At 31.7% G+C, this 18038-nt stretch overlaps 2 protein-coding genes and 1 pseudogene across 2 annotated transcripts; 1 reads left to right on the plus strand and 2 right to left on the minus strand.

Annotated features, from left to right (window-relative positions):
• Positions 1-4275: 4275 nt before the first annotated feature.
• On the plus strand, positions 4276-7136 carry LOC11445333 (cytochrome P450 71D9). The gene is made up of 2 exons (XM_003600280.4): positions 4276-5240; positions 6227-7136. The coding sequence occupies exons 1-2, from the start codon at positions 4356-4358 to the stop codon at positions 6836-6838; spliced, it is 1497 nt and encodes a 498-aa protein (XP_003600328.1). The 5' UTR covers positions 4276-4355; the 3' UTR covers positions 6839-7136.
• Positions 7137-7702: 566 nt separating this feature from the next.
• On the minus strand, positions 7703-8452 carry LOC11438024 (cytochrome P450 71D11-like; annotated as a pseudogene).
• Positions 8453-11281: 2829 nt separating this feature from the next.
• On the minus strand, positions 11282-13055 carry LOC11440138 (cytochrome P450 71D11). Its single transcript, XM_003600282.3, has 2 exons — positions 12144-13055; positions 11282-11899 (listed from the first exon to the last, which is right to left on the minus strand). The coding sequence occupies exons 1-2, from the start codon at positions 13053-13055 to the stop codon at positions 11282-11284; spliced, it is 1530 nt and encodes a 509-aa protein (XP_003600330.1).
• Positions 13056-18038: the final 4983 nt, after the last annotated feature.

Raw genomic sequence — 18038 nt, forward strand, 5'->3', positions numbered from 1 at the left:
TGAAAAATATTTGAGTTTACCCAATTTTTTATTTTTTTAAGTGTGTTAATGAGCTATTAGGTTGGACCTAGTATAAAGAAAGTATCGATTGAGCCCGGACGAGTGCCCGGGCTAGCTGGGTGATGTCTCTGCCTATGGCTATGTTTAATTGTTGAATTTCAATTTAAGTTTTTGTTGTGGTAACGGGAGTAAGTTAGTGATTTGTTGTGAATTACAGTAAAGATTCATATGGAAGCCATCAATGTAAATTGACCCATTATTGCAGGTCATTTAGCAAGGACCATGTGTGATCCCTAAAAATGGTCCATGTTAGGTGACATGAAAAAAAAATCAAACATAGATTTGAGGTGTATATATCTAAACAACGTAATAAGCAAGGTAATTGAAGGATTCAATACTGAGTGAAAGTTGCATGGTGGCGGCTGTTTATTGCCCTTAGCAGTAGCAACTATGCAAGGGTTGTTCATACATTTTGGTTGAAACACCAGTAAAATATTGAAATATCCCTTCAGCAGTTAACTGCCGCGGAAGTTAATCGGCGGCAGTTAACTACCGCGGAACTTCGGCAGTTAACTGCCGCGAAAATTCAAATCTGAAATTGTCATTATTAATATTTATTGATTTTGATTTGTTTCAATCATTATTTTGGTACATTTCAAGCAATTGCAGTATGTGATGTTTTTCTCTCTCTTTCTCGTATATGTTTTTGACGCAGCCACCTGAGTTGTTTTTGTTGTTTTTCACACACAGCTAATACTAGAAGGTAGTATTTGAATTCCCTTTTGTTGTCTCATCGTGGGCTTGCCCCACTAACCACCACCACACCACAAACATTTGTTTTTTTTTTAGATAGGCGAGATGACAAACCTATCATAAACTCACACATATAAAGTGCCGGCACCGAGGTTCGAACCACAATCATGACGTTTCACTCTCTACATGAAGAAAAGTAGTTACAGTCGATGAACATTTTATGGTTGTTAATATCCTAGCTTTCTTCAATATTCTCATCAATTCTTCACTTTTCATTCATTCTATAATTTTCTTTCTGAATTTTAATTTTGGAGAGCGTTATGATATTATGGTCACTGCTGACCATTCATACTATCCAAAAAATTTCAACATAGTTTATATGGTTATTGTATGATAGTCACTAGATACCTTCGTATCAATTATAGTATGAATTTTATGCTTTAATTGACAGATTTCAGATTTTATAATCCAAAAACTTATAAAAAATGTTCAAATTATATAATCAAAATATGGGTATTTTTAGAATTCGGGAGAACGAGAAGTGCGGACAATGGGAAAATAAATTTCCATTATTTTATTTTTGCTTATGAATGAAGTCATGGTGTCATAGGTGCTAGATTGTTGTAATCTTGAGTGCTTAATTGATGGATTAAGTCTTTGGATGAATTAACACATATTAAAAAAAAAAAAAATACTGAACAAAAATAAATGGACTCTAGTTTGGTTTAATTCCTCATGCGGTGTCTCGTGGTAGAGGGTGTAGACATAGGGTATTATGGTGTGTTTTTTTTTTTTTTGAAGGAGGTATTATGGTGTGTGTAATTGCATGTAATATTTCAATAAGAATAATTTAAGATTTTAATAAAAAAGATTGAGGGTAATTTTATCATTCCTTCCCACCTCCTCTCCTATTTTGGCATTCATTCATTCCTCTCCGATATATTTTAATCAAGTAAGTGTTCGTTTGTCCACATTTTTTATTATGTTACTGCGTATAAATAAAGAAGAATCATTTTTAACAAACGAACATTTGCTTGATTAAAATATATCAGACAATCATAATTAAAATAGTTTTTTTTTTTAATTATGATTTTATGTATTGATATTTTGTATTCTTATATTCAAGCAAACTATATTTATCTTCCTCTAAAATAACTATTTTTATATTTTTATTAATAAAAAATTATTTTTATATTTTTTAATGACATCAACAATATAAAAAATATAATAGTTTTCTGTTAAAAAAATATAACAAATATAATATAAATTATTATCTCCCTTCGAAAAAAAATTTAATTTCCATCGTCTTGAATGATACTAACAATAGTATGACATTCATATAAAAAAATTTGTTTAAGGGTATGATTGAAAGTGAAAAATTCCATATATATATAAGAATTGATACACGCACTATATGTAATATTGTTTCTATTACAGTGGAGTAGCTTCTATTTTAATTTTATTTTCTAACCATTCTCTTGGCCTTATAAAAAAAAATTATTTAATTATTTTTTAATTAATAATTAAAAAAATATTATAAAAAAGATCAAATAGTAAATAAAGGACAAAAATTGAAAAGAAAAAATGTCACTCAAAATTTATGTATTTTTTATTTATAATATTGATATTTCCTTCCCTTTAAACCCCCAAATTAAAAAGATACTTACATGGGACGTACAACAGTTAAATAAAAGAAAAAAGAAAAGAAATAAAGAAAGAAAACAAATGTGTGTGGTGTGGTGGTTAGTGGGCCAAGCCCACAACACGTGAGACAACAAAAGGGAATTGAAATACTTCCTTCTAGTATTAGGTGTGTGTGAAAAACAACAACAAGAACTCAAGTGGCTGCGTCAAAAACATACACGAGAAAGAGAGAAACAGAACATGCAGCTGCAGCAAACAAAGTCAAGAAAAATAGAATCAGGTGGATAGGTTTGCAACAAATTTGACCGGTTTAGCTACATTGAATATGTCGTTCTCGTCGCAACACATTCTGTCAATCTTTTGAACAAAGTCAAATGCAATTCTATTTTGTGGATGAAAGCAAAGACTACTTCATTTAATTACAGTTATTATGACTGGTGTATTCGTCCGCTCCTTTGGATGGGAGTGCATCAGTAGTTTTTTGTTATTTTTGTTGACGGTGTCGGTCCTTTTGGCATCGGGTTGTTTGTAAATACTTAACGGTGTCGCACTCTTTGCACATCTTATGCAGGGTGTTTCATTCGCAATTTTAATATATCTCATTTTAGCTTGTGCAAAAAAAATATGCCATTCTCGTCACCTGTTATTATCTTTCTCGAAACTAACATAACTACTAACATCGTTAACATCTGTCTATGAAAAAAAAAACTTGGACGGTAATTTTGATATATTCTGTTAGTATTTCTAGTTTCTTATTACGTTGTTTAGATATATCATTAGTATTTGTATATCCATTATTTTATATAGTGGAAGATGTGTTTGAACTTTACATGAGATTTTTATTCTTTCAATTTTAGGAAAGTTTTCAAACAAATATGATGAACCGATCAATAGAGTATGCCGTCTTAAGCTTAATTTGGGTTTAATAAGAATAAAATTATATAAATGAAAAAGAGCATCTAGACAACCGGCTCTGAGTTTTATTTATTTGATTTTAAATAGGGTTATGCTAACTGGTGCCCTTATGACAATGGTTAAAGAATTCAGAAAAAGAAAGTTTTAAGTTGAAAATACCACCTTTTAGACTTTTGAGAAGTTGAATGTAAGTTTCCATGCGAGATTACTATATTTGCTTTCTTAACCACTTTATGGCAATGGTTAAAAAATTCAGAAAAAGAAAGTTTTAAGTTGAAAATACCACCTTTTAGACTTTTGAGAAGTTGAATGTACAAGTTCCCATGCGAGATTACTATATTTGTTTTCTTAACCACTACCCTGAACGCACTGGTTATCATTTTCCTTTTAAATATTACAAAACAAAACAAGATTTATTTTACAATTGGGTTTTTTTGGCAGAATGCATTTGGGGTATGTTATTAATTTTAAATTTAAAAATGTTTGGTGAAAGTGGCTTTTATTATACTCAATTAAGAATTTGGGTAATAGACTGGCAATTTAACCCATCAAATATATATCCATTCAACTCGTTTATTGATAAATCCATGTTAGATCGATTAATTTTCATATAAATCCATGTCCATCCAAACCATCTATTTTGTCACTTATAACAGGTATTTCTAGCAAGAAAAGGCGTATTGAAGTGCGGTGTTGTACATTTGTTGTGACAATGAATAGCTCTAAGGTAGATAAATAACATAAGTAGTTTTATAACCGATTTTTTGAGCAAATGAAACCGAAAATCCAAACCATATCAAAAAAGGATTGGAGCTTGTTTGGGTTTGTTTTAAACTGAACCAAACCGACTTAATTTTCTTCAAAACTCGTTTTTTTTTTTTTTTTTTTTTTTAAATCCGAAGAACCAAAACGATGCTAACCACATCTCCTCAATTTACTAATATGATTTAATTTGATGCTTATATAAATTTTTACACCGCAAGATATTAAACTCTTCTATATATTAGAGTTACAAACAGAGATTCATCACAAAACCATCCAACATGGATCTTCAAATCATATGCTTCACGTCCATTTTCTCCCTTCTCATGTTTGTGTTTATAGCAAACAAAATACTAACCAAGAAATCTGAGTCATCAGCTCAAAATTTGCCACCAGGTCCATTGAAGTTACCTATCATAGGAAACATACACAACCTTATTGGTTCACTTCCTCATCATAGGCTAAGAGATTTATCAACAAAATATGGACCATTAATGCATCTAAAGCTTGGAGAAGTTTCTACTATTGTGGTTTCATCAGCTGAATATGCAAAAGAAGTGATGAAAAACCATGATCTTGTCTTTGCATCAAGGCCTCCAATCCAAGCTTCAAAGATCATGAGTTATGATTCTCTTGGTTTAGCTTTTGCACCTTATGGTGATTATTGGAGAAACCTTAGAAAAATTTGTACACTTGAGCTATTAAGTTCAAAACGTGTCCAATCTTTTCAACCAATTAGAAGTGAAGAGGTAACTAATCTAATCAAGTGGATATCTTCTAAAGAAGGATCACAAATCAATTTTACCAAAGAAGTTTTTTCAACAATTTCTACAATCACTTCAAGGACAGCCTTTGGGAAAAAGTGTAAAGAAAATCAGAAATTCATATCTATTGTAAGGGATGCTATTAAGATTGCTGGTGGTTTTGATTTGGGAGATTTGTACCCTTCTTGTAGATTGCTTCAAAATATATCTGGATTGAAGCCTAAGCTTGAAAAGTTACACAAACAAGCTGATTTGATTATGCAAAATATTATTGATGAACATAGGGAGGTTAATAAATCAAGGGTTAATGAAAATCAGGGTGAAGAAGTGGAGGAAGATCTTGTAGATGTGCTCTTGAAGCAGGACGGTTTGAATGATAATAGTGTCAAGGCTGTGATCTTGGTAAGCATATTAATATCTTTAACTCCAAAATGTAAATTATTATATAATGGAAAGAAAAAAAAAACATATGTTACACCACTTAATTACTTTATTCACATGAACTAGTTTATGTACTTAATTAATTTTTTCAAATGGAATTGTTAGAAGTATCAAAAGTAAATTTTCAATGCTTGATATATAATATTCATAGCATAATAATATTTCCAATTAATTTTTGGGGTTATAATTGTTACTGAATAATAAAGTTCTTTACAATTTGGGTATATCATGTTAATGTTAGAGTTAGCATACACAGACACTCTTTAGTTTAGATGTGTTCACACGTGACAATGGTATACAAATGCATGTACATATTGAACAACTTTGAAAAGTGTTTTATTTTAAAAATGCATTGTTCTATGTCCGATATTCGTATAATATATATTGGGCAACTCTGACAAGTGTTGTTTTCTTCTTTTTTCAAATAATTTAATTTGTTTCCACTATAAACACTTCTCAAACACAACATAGACTCATCTATGATAATACTTGACACATGTTCTCATTGGAAATTGTTTGAAGTATCAAAAACAATTTCTATGTTTGATATATAATATTCTTAGCATAATACGAGTGAAATTTCAAATGGAGTTAGAGTAGTATTAGTTATACCTTTTTTTTTTAAAGGTAGAATTAGTTTATACCTATCAAGCATAAATGCAGACACAATTGAGATTAGATGTGTCTCTATGTCGGATGCAAATGCATGTCCAATATTTATCGAATAATACATATTGGATAACTTTGAAAAGTATTTTTTTTTCCGTTTAATTAAAATGATTTAATTTCTTTCCACACGCTTTAGAATCTTCTCAAACACCAAATAGACTCATCAATGATAATAATAGACACATGTTCTCATTTTTTTCCGTATAAAAATTAGCGATAAAACACAGTAATTTGTAATATAATAGTATTGTACTTAACTAAATCTCTTGATTTTGAAGGATATGTATGGAGGTGGAAGTGAGACATCAGCTACAACCATAACATGGGCAATGGCAGAGATGATTAAAAATCCCAAAATAATGGAGAAAGTACAAGCTGAAGTAAGAGAGGTATTTGATAAAGAAAGAAACCCTAATGAAAGTGACATGGAGAAATTAACATACTTAAAATATGTTGTGAAAGAGACATTGAGATTGCACCCTCCTGCTGCATTTTTGCTTCCAAGAGAATGTGGACAAGCATGTGAAATAAATGGGTATGATATACCTTTTAAAAGCAAAGTGATAGTGAATGCTTGGGCCATTGGAAGAGATCCAAATCATTGGGATGACCCAGAGAGATTTTATCCTGAAAGGTTTATTGAAAGTTGTGTAGATTATAAGGGAAATAATTTTGAGTTCATTCCATTTGGTGCTGGAAGAAGAATGTGTCCGGGAGTAACATTTGGTTTGGTCAATGTTGAGTACCCACTTGCATTGTTGATGTATCACTTTGATTGGAAACTTCCCAATGAGATGAAAAATGAAGATTTGGACATGAGTGAAACTTTTGGATCAGCGGTTACTCGAAAAGACGATTTATACCTTATTCCAGTCATGTATCATCCTTAGCTTAATTCACATGTTAAATGTAAGTGACATCTAGTTCACAAATCGTTTGATTTATGTAAACATCGTTGTGGTAATAATCGTAATACTAAAGAATAGATGGCTTCAAGAATTTCATAATATCTAACATATTTAGGGAAGGGAACCATTGTGCCGATAAATTTTAGTTTGCCTATTAATAGCTTTACATGGTCTAATACTCCTAATGTTATCATTGAAGTCCTTGTGAAAAACAAGCTTGATCTTCCATTTTATATATTTTGTTAGCCTTGAGGGTTAGGTTTGGGCCCTCTTTTGTATTTCCGTTTTTTCCTAATATATTTTGGCTGTTTCCATAGTCTTTCTTGGCTCACCTTTTGCTTAAAAAGAGTCAAATTCTTAAAACAAAACACTGATGAAATGAAAAGAAGATAGAGTAAACATTTTTATTTTGATTATATATGATTTTACAAGTAAAAAATGTAAAGAAGATAATACTTAAATAATTACAAGGAGACCATTTTCTTGGTGTGTTTGTATATATTTCCATTGACATGCTGTTTGGGCCACCAACAAGATTATACAATTAACTTTAAGTTTAAATATGTAAATCGTCCCTGTAAGTTCGCTTGTTTTTGGTTTTCATCCCTGTATATTTTTTTTTGTTCTAAAACAACCTATGTAAGTTATAAACGTTTTGGTTTTGGTCCCATCCGTCATCATCTGTTACAAAAAAGTCTATGTGGCAAACATAGGATGACGTGGCAATGTGTGATGTGGAAGACGATATTGATGTGTCATTCCATATGCCGAGTCACAAAGTTAAAGGGACCAAAATCAAGAAACAAAATTTGCAGAGGGACCAAACTCAAAAATTCATAGAAAACTTCATTTTCTTCCTTCCACGAAACCTTCTTTACCTCTGGACCTTTTCACTTTATGGTCATTGATGATCATCTCAATCATTCTATCAACTTTTTTATGCAACTTCTCAAGCTTTGGCCTCCTTCTAGAGAAGTTTTGAAGCCATTTCGCCGAAGGAAACAAGTCACCGATATAAAAACCTCCAGATATATGCAACACTTCTCTTACCAATGATACAAACTCATCTTGCTCCATGTATTTTTTGCCAAATTCAGCCCTTGAAGTGATTGAAAACAACATTGACACAACGTGTTGAGAAAGATTGAGGACACACCCTTCCTCTGAAGCAATCTTTTTGACGAGATTACTTATCTCTTGTTCTCTTACTGGCCAAAGAGATTGAACGCGTTGTAAGCTTAAAAGTTCTACGGTACAAATCTTTCTAAGGTTAGACTATAAGGCCTTGATGAAAATGTAACATCATGAGTTTTCATTATCTCCTTAGCATATTCAGCTGAGGAAACAATTATAAAGCAGACTTCACCAAGTTGAAGATGCATTAAAGGGCCATGAATTTTTGACAGTTCTCCTAATTTTCTATGTAGTGGAGAGCCAAATAGATTATGGATGTTTCCTATATATGATTGGTAGCTTCGTAGGACCTGGTGGTATATTTGGAATTGAGTCTGTTTTCTTCTTTTGGTTTATTGTCACAATGATTAAGAGGAGGAAAATGGAAAAAAGGGCTAAAGGGAAAATTGTTTGAAGATCCATGTAGATAATATAAGGTAGAACAAGTTTTAATTATTTATTTTTCTAGTTTAGTGAAGATGATCAATTCTATGTGAACTATATATAGACACATCGTGGAGTATTGAATCATGTTCTTCCTCAATTTTTTTATTTTATATAATAACTAAAGTGGTCAGAATATATAAAATGTTGTTTTTTGATGTGGTCAATGTAAAATATTGTTTTTTATGTTACAACAATGTAAAATATTGTTAAAAAGGAAAATATTTAGTTATTTTCCACCAATGTGTTAATAATATTATATTAAGAATATGTGATTGAACTTCTATGAGAAATAGTATTATTATTCTCTTTAATACACATTTTTCAATTCACTATTTTCAATTGACTAAAATTTATATAAATTTTTGCTCTCAAAAAAAAAAAATTCATATAAATTTTACCAAATTTATGAGAGACCTGCATAATTTATTGGGTCGCATTTAAATAGTATGTTGTTATCATCACTCCACACAATTCCAAATTGTTCCAACTGTTATTTTATATGTCAACTTATGGGCTGTATTTTTATATTTTTATTTTATATTAGCTTCTAAGCCTAACATAAAAAAATAGAGTATGACATCCATACTGATTTTGACTTGAGAGAAAGCTTAGATTCCTTATGGACATTAGAAAGTATATTTTCATGAAAAAATATTCCTTGATATATGTTTGATCATAGATTCTGAATATTTCAAAACAAAACTACCATTTCCAATTATTCAACTATGATCATGCAATAGAAAATGAAGCTTTTTTTTTAAAGGAAAATAATACTAATAACCTATAACAAGATGTGCAAACAGAAGATCACAAAGAACAATTAGAATAGTCTAAAAACACTCCTAAAGCCAATAACTAGATCACCACAACAATCAATGATACTAAACATAAGGCAAGAGCTCCTAACTCTCCAAATCAATAATGAAACAAAAACACTGATAATTCCTTCACTAGAAAACCATATAAATTCCTAGATCATTTGACAGTATTTACGTTTATGATTGATCCTCGGTGAGAAACATTGTCAATACACCATTAACACGTAGTATATATAACAGTATTTACTAAGAGCTGAAAACTGCGAAAACTAACTAGCCAAACCAAAAGAAAACTGCGTAAACACTGATAATTCCTACACTATCATTTTAGATAATGAAAACTAACTAGCCTCTGACGTGTTACAAGTAATTTTTATTACTCTAAATTCCTAGATCAATCGACAGTATTTACGTTTACGATTGATCCTCGGTGAGAAACATTGTCAATATTTACGTTTATACAGTATTTTTAATTTGGAAAGAGTAATAATATAACATCCATAGAAGAGTAATAAAATTGTAGGAAATAGTATTTTCAGATGGTTTTGATGTTCTTATTTTGGAAAGAAGTTGTTGTAGAACAAGAAAGCATCACCTTGGTTGTATCTCCAATTGTATCTTCCTCTTTTTGGTTTACCTAAGATATTTAAAAAATATAAAATATTCATTTAAAACATCACATATAACGGCAGCTTGTTTTACACTATTTTTAGTTAGCAAAGATGAAGAAGATATAAGTCATGTGCACTAGAAACAAACATTACATCTACAAAAAACAAAAAATACATCATGCAAAATAATATTAGTAAATAAAACATAGATAATTTTAGTCTTTTTAATTGGGAAAAGAATATTACAATTTCTCAAGATTCTTAACTTTGTTTAGATCGATAAACAAACGAATCTTCATTCGTTGCGGTCTTTTAGGGTGCGTTTGATTTGAGAGAGTTGGGTATCCATATGGTTGCAGTGATTCTCATTAAACTCATTAAACTATTACAAACCTCATATCCAAAATGATGATGGTTGACAGAGAAATTCTCATTATACAAACCTCTTCAGTAAAAAATTAAGTGTGATATGCGGGCGCAAAATTACAACTATGTATAAACTAATTATTTTTGGCATAGAACCTGTTTCATAAAGCTTGGCATTTTGGAATTCTATGTTTCGTGGGTATGTTGCCAATTGAGATTATGTTGTGGCTCTAAGTATGATTTCTCAAATGCAGGAAGCCGGAAAGCGCCAGAATACAAACAGGAAGGAAAAAAGCCTAAAGAATTTTACTCACTTAATATAAGATTCAAGTAGTATGACATATATGATGTTAGTTTTGAATTTTTATATAATATTGAGCTTATCAAATCATTCTCTAACACAGATCCTAAAGCACATTGTAAAGCTCTTGAAACTTGTCTAAAATATGTCAATTCATTGGTGTTGATGATAAAATTCTATGGGAAAAATTAAAACTCATTAGAAAGATTTTAACAGTTAAATCAAATCATTCTCTAATCATAATTCCGCTATTCAAATCATTGTCTAACACAGATATGATCGAAAGCACGTTGTAGAGATCTTGAAATTTATCTAAACTGTTACAATTATTTGGTCTTGATCATAAAATTCTATGGGAAGCATTAGAACTAATTAGAAAGATTTTAACAGTTAAATCAAAATAAAGCTATATACTTGATTCTTTGAAAACATTTAATTGTTTCTCTAATAGATTTATAATTTATTTATGTAATAATATTCACTATTCTTGTTAGTGTTGCATTGATGAAAGAATTTTCCGTAACTGAAATTGTTCAAATCTTATTTGAAATATCTGCTATATTACAACTTCAAAGATAGATTATAGTAAATTTTGTTTTACAAAGTTTGGGCCATTGACATGAAATTTGGGCCACCACTCCCACCAGAAAATTATACAAAGTTAATACATAAATATCACGATGCAATGAAAACTTTTCGATTTTCAGCACTACTTCAATGAAGGATAAGTAGTTGGAATCAAATATAGGTCATCTTTCCTTATAACAGAAGCTCCAAATAGCTCAGTCATGTCCAAATCCTCATTTTTCATTCCACCAGGAAGTTTCCAATCAAAGTGGCACAATAACAAAGCAAGTGTCAGCTCAACATTTGCCATACCGTAGTTGATGCCCGGACAAATTCTCCTTCCGGCACCAAATGGAATGTACTCAAAATTTGTTCCTTTGAAATCAACAGAACTATCAATAAATCTTTCAGGATAAAACTTATCTGGATCAGTCCAATATTTTGGATCCCTTCCAATTGCCCAAGCATTGATTATCACCCTACTATTGATTGGTATGTGATAACCATCAATCTCACATGCTTGTGCACACACCCTAGGAATTAAAAGAGGACCAGGTAGGTGCATTCTTAAGACCTCTTTGATTATTGCTTTCAAGTATATTAACTCAGAAAGGAAAATTTCATCAATTTTTCCTCTTTTTTTGAATAACACTCTCACTTCAGCTTGTGCTTTCTTCATTACTCTTTGATCCTTCATCATCTCCGCCAATGTCCAGTTAATTGTGGTTGCTGCTGTGTCACTTCCACCAGTGAAAATATCCTTAAACGTCAACCAAATCGAGTTAAATAGGTAAAAACATTAAATATATATTCATACTACATCAAAAAAAGTTTTAACTTCTAATCAATTTCTTGCTACTTAGAACTACTTTTGATAAACGTATTTAATTGTTTACAGTAAAACGTTTAGCATATAAATGCCTATGCAAAAGCAATAAATTGTACCTGCTGAAAAAATAATTATTGACAAGCATATGATTTTGGAAGAAAGTAAATATGCTTACAAATAGAATGGCCTTGATATTTCTTTTAGTTATAGAAAATTCCTGACTACTGTTATTACTATCCTCAAATTTCAAGAGAACATCAATCAAATCTTCCTCTCCTTCAACTAAATCATCTTTACTTCTTGACTTTTTATCTTTATGGTCATCGATAATCAGCTCAAGTATTCTATCAACTTTTTCGTGCAACTTCTCAAGCCTAGGCCTCATCCCAGTAAGATTCTGAAGCCATTTCGCGGAAGGAAACAAGTCACCAATGTAGAAGCCTCCAGCTAGTTGCAACACTTCTCTTACAGTCGATACAAACTCATCTTGCTCCATGTATTTTTTGCCAAATGCAGCTCTTGAAGTGATTGAAAACATCATTGGCACAACTTGTTGTGAAAGATTGACAACTCTTCCTTCTTCCGAAGCAATCCTTCTGATGAGATTATTAATCTCTTGTTCTCTTATTGGCCAAAGAGATTGAACACGTTTTATGCTTAAAAGTTCAACGGTACAAATCTTTCTAAGTTGTCTCCAATAATCACCATAAGGTGAAAAAGCTATACTTGTTGAATCATAGAAGACTATCTCTGAGGTTAGTGTAGAAGGCCTTGATGAAAATATTACATCATGAGTTTTCATTATTTCCATAGCATATTCTGCTGAGGAAACAATAATGAAAAAGACTTCACCAAGTTGAAGATGCATTAAAGGGCCATATTTATTTGACAATTCTCTTAATTTTCTATGTGGTGGAGAGCCAATAAGATTATGTATGTTTCCTATGATTGGTAGCTTCCATGGCCCTGGTGGTATATTTGAAATTGAGTCAATTTTCTTGATTTTTTTCTTTAGTTTTAGTGTCACAATGATGGAGAGGAGGAAAATGGAAAAAAGTGTGAAAGGGGGAATTGTTTGAAGATCCATGTAGATAAAGAAAGCAGCAGGGGAATAATGTGGAATAAGTTTTTTTTCTCTAGTTTAATGAAGAACATCAACTTTATGTACTCATATATATAGACATTGGAATAACTGCATAGTGTTTTTTTAATTTTTTTTGTATAATAACTACGTGGTCACAATGTAAAACAGTGTTTACATTTCACCAATGTTAATAGTAATATTACTTTCTAATCTCACCAAAAAAAATTATTACATTGTAATATTTTTTCATTAGTATTAACATTTTGATATTATTTTTTTAATCAGCAAAAGTTTATTAAAAATCCGATCTCTGCACAAGACGAACGGAGACCGGTGAGGTACAACCAAAAGGTGCCATTTATAAGCAGAACACCTGAAAACAAAACACCAACAAAGACACCCATGCGATCAACACCCACCAAAATAAACAAACCCCCTAAAAACCAAAAGACGCCGTATATATGCGGAACACCTGAAAACAAAACACCAACAAAGACACCCATGCGATCCTTGATATATGATTGAACCTCTGGCAAAAAAAAAAGGTCATCGATACCTTCTTTTAACTCTCGTTTTTTGAATACACTATTTTTGATTGGCTATGATTCATATAACTTCAATTGAATAATAGGAAAAATGATTTAAAGAGTAATGCTGTTGGCGCTTCCGATAATTCCAAAGTCCCTATTTTAATATATGATTTAAACACTATTTTATATTTTATAATAGTGGGTAGCCTGACATATAAAAAAATGTAGTATGGAATCCAAACTTGTTTTGACTTGATTGAGAGAAAGCATAGATTCCTTTTAATTTTTCGGTGCTTAGATTCCATATGGAAGCAGAAATGATAAACAACAGTGTTTAGAATTATATATTGATTGATTTCTCTCGCTATCAATGATTCATGAAAAGAATATACCTTGATTTATGTGTGATAAATTGCAAAGAATTTGAAGTTTTTCAAAATATACCTACCATTTCAAATTATAGTTATTTCGCTTTGCCAACGACAATTAAAAAAATACTCCTGTGTGTTTTGTTATATGTTACTTTGCAATACTTTTTTCAGGGGTTGAAATAATATGTGTATTTTATTATAAGTCACTTTTCAATAACAATGAAACTTTAATGTTTCTTTTTCAATTATAACATTTATTATTTATTATTTCTTCTTTCAATTCTTTTTATCACTCGTTCTCATGTTATTAATGAATGATAATTATGTAAAATCACTTATAATTTCGCTTTTCAATATAAAATTAAGAGTTAATAGGTCTTTACCCCCTGTAATATAGGTCATTTCCGGTTTTTCCCTCTGGAAAATTTTTATTTTGATTCACCCCCCTGTAAAATATTTTTGTTTTGATTTACCCCGCTAATAGGTCAAACAAAAACGAAAATTTATTGAAAAAAAAAATAAAATTGGTTTTTGTTTGTCCTATTAGGGGGGTAAATCAAAACAAAAATATTTTACAGGGGGTGAATCAAAATAAAAATTTTACAGGGGGGAAAACCAGAAATGACCTATATTACAGGGTGTGTTTGTCAAACACCAACACACCCTCTCTCGGTTTAGTGCTGAAGCCGAGTACCGCGGAGTCGCCAATGTAGTATCTGAATCTTGTTGGATTAGAAACTTACTGTTGGAACTACATTGCCCAGTCACAACGGCCACTCTGGTTTATTGTGACAATGTGAGTGCTGTCTATTTATCCGGCAACCCAGTCCAACATCAATGCACCAAACACATCGAGATGGATATACATTTTGTGCGTGAGAAAGTCGCTCGTGGCCAAGTACGAGTCTTATATGTCCCTTCACGTTATCAAATCGCTGACATCTTCACCAAAGGATTTCCGTTGCAACTCTTTGATGATTTTCATGATAGTCTCAACATTCGGTAGCGTCCCGTTTCGATTACGGGGGTGTATTAGAATTATTAGAATATCATTGTCATTATTAGAATATTATTGTTATTATTAGAATATAATTGTCATTAAATAGTCATGATTGTATAGCAAATATACAGAGAAACTTACATCAGATATGTATCATTGAAAATCAATAGAAAGGCAAGGCCTATCATTCCAATAAGGAGGTTAGGTTGGGGGTTGAGGGTAAGGGATGGAGGTGGAGGGTGAGACTCTATTAAGGAGGAGAAACTGATTTTGGAGTATTGCTTTTTGTTGGATAATATTTTTTTGCAGGATTTTATTGCGAATACTTGGTTTTGGAAACTGGATTTAGTTCATGGTTACTCCGTAAAAGGAATTTAAAAGTTACTAACTTTTGATTATCAACAAGTTCAAGCACCATTCACAAATATCATTTAGAATAAAGTGCTGCCCCTATAGTCCCTCTTTTCGCGGAGTTCTTTAACCAAGATGTCATACCCCAATTTTGGACCGTTTAAAATCTCTTGTCCGTATTTTAAAATGGTTCACGTTCCCTTTTATTCGTTTTTTTGTACCATTTAAAATTCGGGTTTCTTGTCTTTAGTCATTCAAAAAGTTTTTATTTTTACATTTAAATCAACGTTCGCATTTCACACTTTCATTTTTACGTCGCATAGTCTTTTTTTTAATCGTAACGATCACGTCAAAAAAAAAGAGAAGGCCTGATCGCATTTTAAAAGGCGTTTTTTTTATTAATCATTTCAAACAAAATTTCGGCAGGGAGGATACTTTGAAGTACCTCATGTCAGATTTCGAAGGGATTTTTTTTTATTTTCTTTTTTAGGCTAGTTTGTTTATTATTATTATTATTTTTTTACTTTTATTTTTTTTAGAAAAAAAAGAAAAAAACAAAAGTCACTCACGTGACTTTCTTCTTTCCCTTTTCTTTTCTTTTTTTATTATTTATTTTTTTACTTATTTTACTCATTTTGTTTTTTTATTTATTTATTTATCTTTTTTGTCAAATCTTTTTCTCCAAGTCTCAGCTGCAGGGGCATTTTGGTCATTTGTTTGTACCAGAGCCAACCCTAGTTTGTCACTATAAAAACCCTGTCAATCATTGGGAAATGGGCCAGAAGTCACTGTTCACGTCAAAAAATCAGCAGCAATTCACAAACACTCATTTTCTACTTTTCCAACCCTTTTTCAGATCAAACACTAAAAATTACAGAGAAATAACATGAACACATGAAGAACATTCATATATTCATCAAAATCCAGCAACACAAAACTTAAACAAAACCTCAAATCAGCCCATACAACCACAAATCATCATCATCCCAAACCAAGGAAGAACTGAACCGTAGCAAAAGAGGGGGAAACGAACCGGACCGAACCGGAAGGAGAGGAGCAGAACCGGACCGGACCGGAAGGAGAGAAGCAGAACCGTAGCAAAAGAGGGGGAAGAGAACCGGACCGGAAAAGCTAGGAAAGGAGGAGACCGGAAAAAGAGCATGCATATTCAATTTTCTCATCATTTTATTTTGTCATTGACTTAGTATGTATAAATAGGGAATTGATGTAATTTTATTTCTTGCATTTTATTTTGGCATAAAGGCCTTAGGGTTGTATTTAGGAATTGATGTAATAATGTAGGTAACACAAGCACCGACACATGCACCGACACTACCACATTTTATTTACCGCTTTCCGTTAGTTTTTTACGACGTTACGTTAGTTTTCACCGTTAGTTTAGAAAAATCATTTTTCACAAAAAAAATCAAATATGTCAAATTCAAAAAATATTTTTTCTTAGCAACATTTTCCCTTTATTTTCTTAATCAAATTTTTAATCAATTTTAATTCAACTTCAATCATTTTCAAAATTTAAAATCAATCAACCTCACTTATTTCTTTTATCTCATGCCTTGAGGCCTCTTTCTCTTCTTAAAACCATTTTCAAAAAAATCTTAAAATCAACCTAACCCACCAAAGAAATTTTTGAGTGGAACTACGTCGGTTTTGATCCCTTTCCCAAAAAGGGTACGTAGGCAGAGGACTCGTCCTTCCAAATCAAATAAAAATAACCAAAAACATACTTCTTCTCCCTCCATTCTCTCATTTAGACATTAGGCAATAATTTTTTCAAGTAAACAAGTAACTTAGCACAAGATAATCTAAGTAAGAGGTTCCTATGGAATACCATAGACGCTTAGGATGCTAGCACCTTCCCTTCGCGTAACCAACCCCCGAATCCAAAGTCTCGATAAGGGTTTTTACTCATTTTTTCCCTTCCCAAGAATAAAAATCGAGAGTTCAAAGATTGACGATTCAAATCAATTAATGGTTTGACATCCGAAAATCGCGAGCACAGAAATGGCGACTTCACTGGGGACTTAGATCCTACGCGGGTTAAACCCACCTTACTTTTTTTATTTTGTGCTTTATTATTTGTTTATGCTTTGTAAATATTTTGCTTACATGTTTACTTTATTACGTGAGTGGTGAGATAAGCTCTACACCCGAGCTTGAGGGAAACTTAAGATAGGACGGTGGTATAATCATAGTTCCATGCCAAGAGTACTCTTCGGTATTGGCACATGTGATAACCCCACTCAACGGAGGGATCTTGGAAGTATATGTTGTCAACGTGAGTACTCATGTTTGGCATGCTATTTTCAAGTGACCTTTGAAGTTGAGGACCTTTAGTCACCTTTAACCCATCTTGGCCTTTTAGGAACGTAGTGCGGTGGCTAATCGAGAGTACTCTTGAATTAGTTGATACGCGATACTACACCCAAACGAGACTTTCCGACGAATATAATTGGAATGGGAGTACTCCCGTTACCCGATAAATATTCGGAAGTGGTTAAAGACTTTGGGAACTTGGTAGAACCCTTGTTACAAGTGCAATCTAAAAACCTTAGTCCTTACCAAATGACGTTGTTACCCTTTGACTCCAACATATGAATTTAACTTCATCATGCATACATGCATCCATCCATAAATATTTTTTCCATTCATCATTTTTTTTTGAAGGACTTATAAAAGCTTTGTTGTAAACATTGTAGATATGAGGAACCTTAGG

The sequence above is a fragment of the Medicago truncatula genome, chromosome 3 (assembly GCF_003473485.1).
Source record: "Medicago truncatula cultivar Jemalong A17 chromosome 3, MtrunA17r5.0-ANR, whole genome shotgun sequence".
NCBI classification, from domain to species: domain Eukaryota; kingdom Viridiplantae; phylum Streptophyta; class Magnoliopsida; order Fabales; family Fabaceae; genus Medicago; species Medicago truncatula.